The sequence below is a fragment of the Antrostomus carolinensis genome, unplaced genomic scaffold (genome assembly GCF_000700745.2).
Source record: "Antrostomus carolinensis isolate BGI_N321 unplaced genomic scaffold, ASM70074v2 scaffold50685, whole genome shotgun sequence".
NCBI lineage: Eukaryota > Metazoa > Chordata > Aves > Caprimulgiformes > Caprimulgidae > Antrostomus > Antrostomus carolinensis.
This window is the reverse complement of record NW_010318017.1, coordinates 3,368-6,427: the sequence shown is the minus strand read 5'-3', so window position 1 is coordinate 6,427 and position 3,060 is coordinate 3,368. Positions and strand designations below refer to the sequence as shown.

Sequence of the window (3,060 nt, the reverse complement as noted above, 5' to 3'; positions counted from 1 at the left end):
GATTAATGCCTAAATAATTTTGTATTTTGTGCAATTAGATTGGTTTGGCTCCCTTTAGAAGGCTTCTAAAAGCCTCTTGCACCTGTTCCTTCAAATACTCAAACAAAAGATGGAGAGGGTAGAAGCCTTGTTTTATGCCTGTATGTTTGACGCTTGTAATAGGTGAAAGAGCTACAATATGCATTTGCATTATATAGCTTTTATACTTGCTCCACATAAAATACAGCCCATTGCTGTTTTCTAGGCCCATTGTTTATCTTCAGTTGCTGGGCTGAAGTTAGCAGTAAGCAGTGCTTTGTCCCACAGGCTATGAACAAAGAGCAGAAAATGATGCCGTGTCTAGGAATGCGCAGACAAGACTCTACCACTGCGTGGCAACTGCCCATGAAGACACCTTTATATAGACACCCCTTTATTCTGCAGTACCAGCTGCACAGCACGCTCCTTCAAAATGCCCTGGATTAAATGCATTTTAACCACCAACTAGCTTTTATATACACTTGTTAACAGGTTTTCTGCTGGAGTACTCATTCTCAGCCTCTCTTTGCCTATATACTTAATATGAAACTTTACAAAAACTAGAAGTTCATGTTAATAGATAAAAAAATTTCTGCCAAACCTCATGCACTGCAGAACTCCTCTTTTAAATCTAGTGTCCAAGAGTCAGCCTGAACACCAGCATCTTGTAGCAAAATTCTGCAACTGTTGCTCTTAGTTTTAACAGTTTATCTACATAATCCCAAACAGACAATATTGTATGTTTACACAATGACAAACATAAACTGTTGGTTTTTTTCTGTTTTTACTGCTTCATTTCAGTCCAACTGCACATGAACAGCTGACCTCACCCTCCCCACTGCTACTAAACCGAAATAATCTCCTACCACCTATCACTACCACCAATGTAGCAGAGCGTGTGAGCACTGCAGGATCCCAGAGGCAAACGGTAATAGGCACACTAATTTAATTATTAAATAGTCTAATATTACAATCACTGCTGATCAAATTACCAAACCCAAGGGTTCCAATTTATTTGTTATCTTGTGACAGCAACTGAAAGAGATGCACAAAAAAATTTGTTGTATCAATTGGCATCACCCAGAGTCGAATGCTTTGATTCCAATCAATGCCAGAATTTTTTTCCTCTTCATAACTAGGTGTAGAATGATTGACTTGGAAAGTTAGCTTTAATTCCTAAGCTAATTATTTTAGATGTACTGCTGCAGAAAGAAAAAGTTGTAACTGTGTTAATTCTTCAATGCAGAAATCTCAAGGGAACTCAAGTCGAGCTCACAGTGTAACAACCCAAGACACCCACCAGCAGCTACAGGAGCGGCTTATCTTACCTGATCATTTCTCCAGGCCTAACACAACCATCTCGTTCTTGGTAAAGCATGGCAAATTACAGTAAATCATCCGTAGTTACTGAATAGAGTGCTTTGATAATTAACATAGGTAAACATTACTGGAGAACCAGATGTTGTAGGTGATCGGTGCCAGGGAGTTCATCAGGTTTGCCACTTGATGAGATACTGTCTGGTTAACAGAAACATGGTTGCTTGGCACTCCTGAAACAAACAGGGCAAGGCGCTTGTTCACAGGTAACTATTGCACTATAGTCCTCACAGGCAGCTCCTAACTACACCTGTATGCAGCTGGTGGTATAAACTTTTCTGGAAAAATGCAAGTCTGAGACACTTGTAGAAAAAGCTAAGTGTTACTTTAAGTATAACATTCAATCTGTCACCTCTATGGGTAATCTAGCATCTTCTGTGAAGGATTAAGAACTGTGGGGTAGGAGGGGATGCTTTAAAGTTTTGCACAGACATTAAGAAGTCATCCCTGCAGCTGCATTCAGCAATGGAAAGGGAGGAGTCTTCATTGCACAAACTCTTGCACAAGTTTGCTGTACTAGCACTGTCCAGTGTCTTTCAGGATCAAATGCTCTTGGTTTAATTTAATGAAATGCCTACTCTACTGTTATCTTGTCCTATCTAAGTATTTTTATATAAGCTTTAAAAGCTGTGATTTCAACAATAGCTTTTAAATAGCTGCTAGTTTGGTTTCTGTGTATAACTTCAACATCCTTGACTTAGCAGTTTTGAATGTACAAACTTTGTAAAATCTGTTCTGAAACAGAACAATTTTCAGAAATGGTGAGAATGCCTTTACACGGGCCCAGTGATCATTCTGAATGTTGTAAAAGTATATCTTCTGCTCCTAAAATTGATTTCATTCTCTTAAAACTTGGAAAAGCTCTACTTAGACCTTTACAACATCTTAAAAATTTGGAAATACATGTATTTAAGTAGTTTGTAGCTGAAACATAATCTTGCTGTTTAAAATTTTTTTCATGCAAACATAGGTAACTTCAACTGTCTTTTCAGCCGGATCCACAGCACCGCCGTTCTTGCACTGTTATTGATTATAGTAATCAATCTTGGACAAGCAGAGGATCAACAGGTTCAGGTATGCTTATCGGTCACAGAATTTAGTAAAATCAGGCAAGAAAGTAGGCTTTTGGGACAGTGATGCACTTCCTATATAGGTAGTTACATTGAGGAGGTGTTTCAAAGTGTTAAAATTTCCATTATACAAGTTTTATACATGCATATAGAGTACGTTTGGGTGTGGGTTTTTTTATTACCACTTAGCATTTTAAAGCTTAATGCAATCAGCCCTAGTGCCTCTCATGCCAATGTTAAGAGCAGGAGTTGCCAATTTAAACAGGAACTAGCAACAACTACTTTCTGTCCAAGGATTTTTCTGCTCAGCTATACAACTGAAAGAAATTGCATTATGTCCAAAATAAACTTATTTGCACTGTATCTGGAAGAGATTGTAACTAGATCTTCACTAGATCAACTCAAAGTATACTTTGATGGCAGTAACTGTACCAGTGCAATTCACATCCATACTCTGAAATCAAAATATGCTTGTACTCTTTAGTTTGTAACACTGGGATGAACTTTTATGGAGTTACTTAGCATAACCTAAAATGAATCTAATCTAAAATGACTTATTTTTAATTTATCAAAGTAATAAGGCAGCAGGAAGACA

The 3,060-nt window shown here is 37.7% G+C and overlaps 1 protein-coding gene across 1 annotated transcript in view; it reads left to right on the top strand.

Annotated features, from left to right (window-relative positions):
• Nucleotides 1-3,060, top strand: part of FAM149B1 (family with sequence similarity 149 member B1) — a gene marked incomplete at its 5' end in the record, with an annotated part of 13,147 nt that overhangs the window by 8,584 nt on the left and 1,503 nt on the right. The window contains 3 exons of the mRNA XM_010168762.2: nucleotides 820-946; nucleotides 1,265-1,387; nucleotides 2,388-2,469. Of these exons, the coding sequence (XP_010167064.2) occupies nucleotides 820-946; nucleotides 1,265-1,387; nucleotides 2,388-2,469 (332 nt within the window). The remainder of the gene's footprint in view (nucleotides 1-819; nucleotides 947-1,264; nucleotides 1,388-2,387; nucleotides 2,470-3,060) is intronic.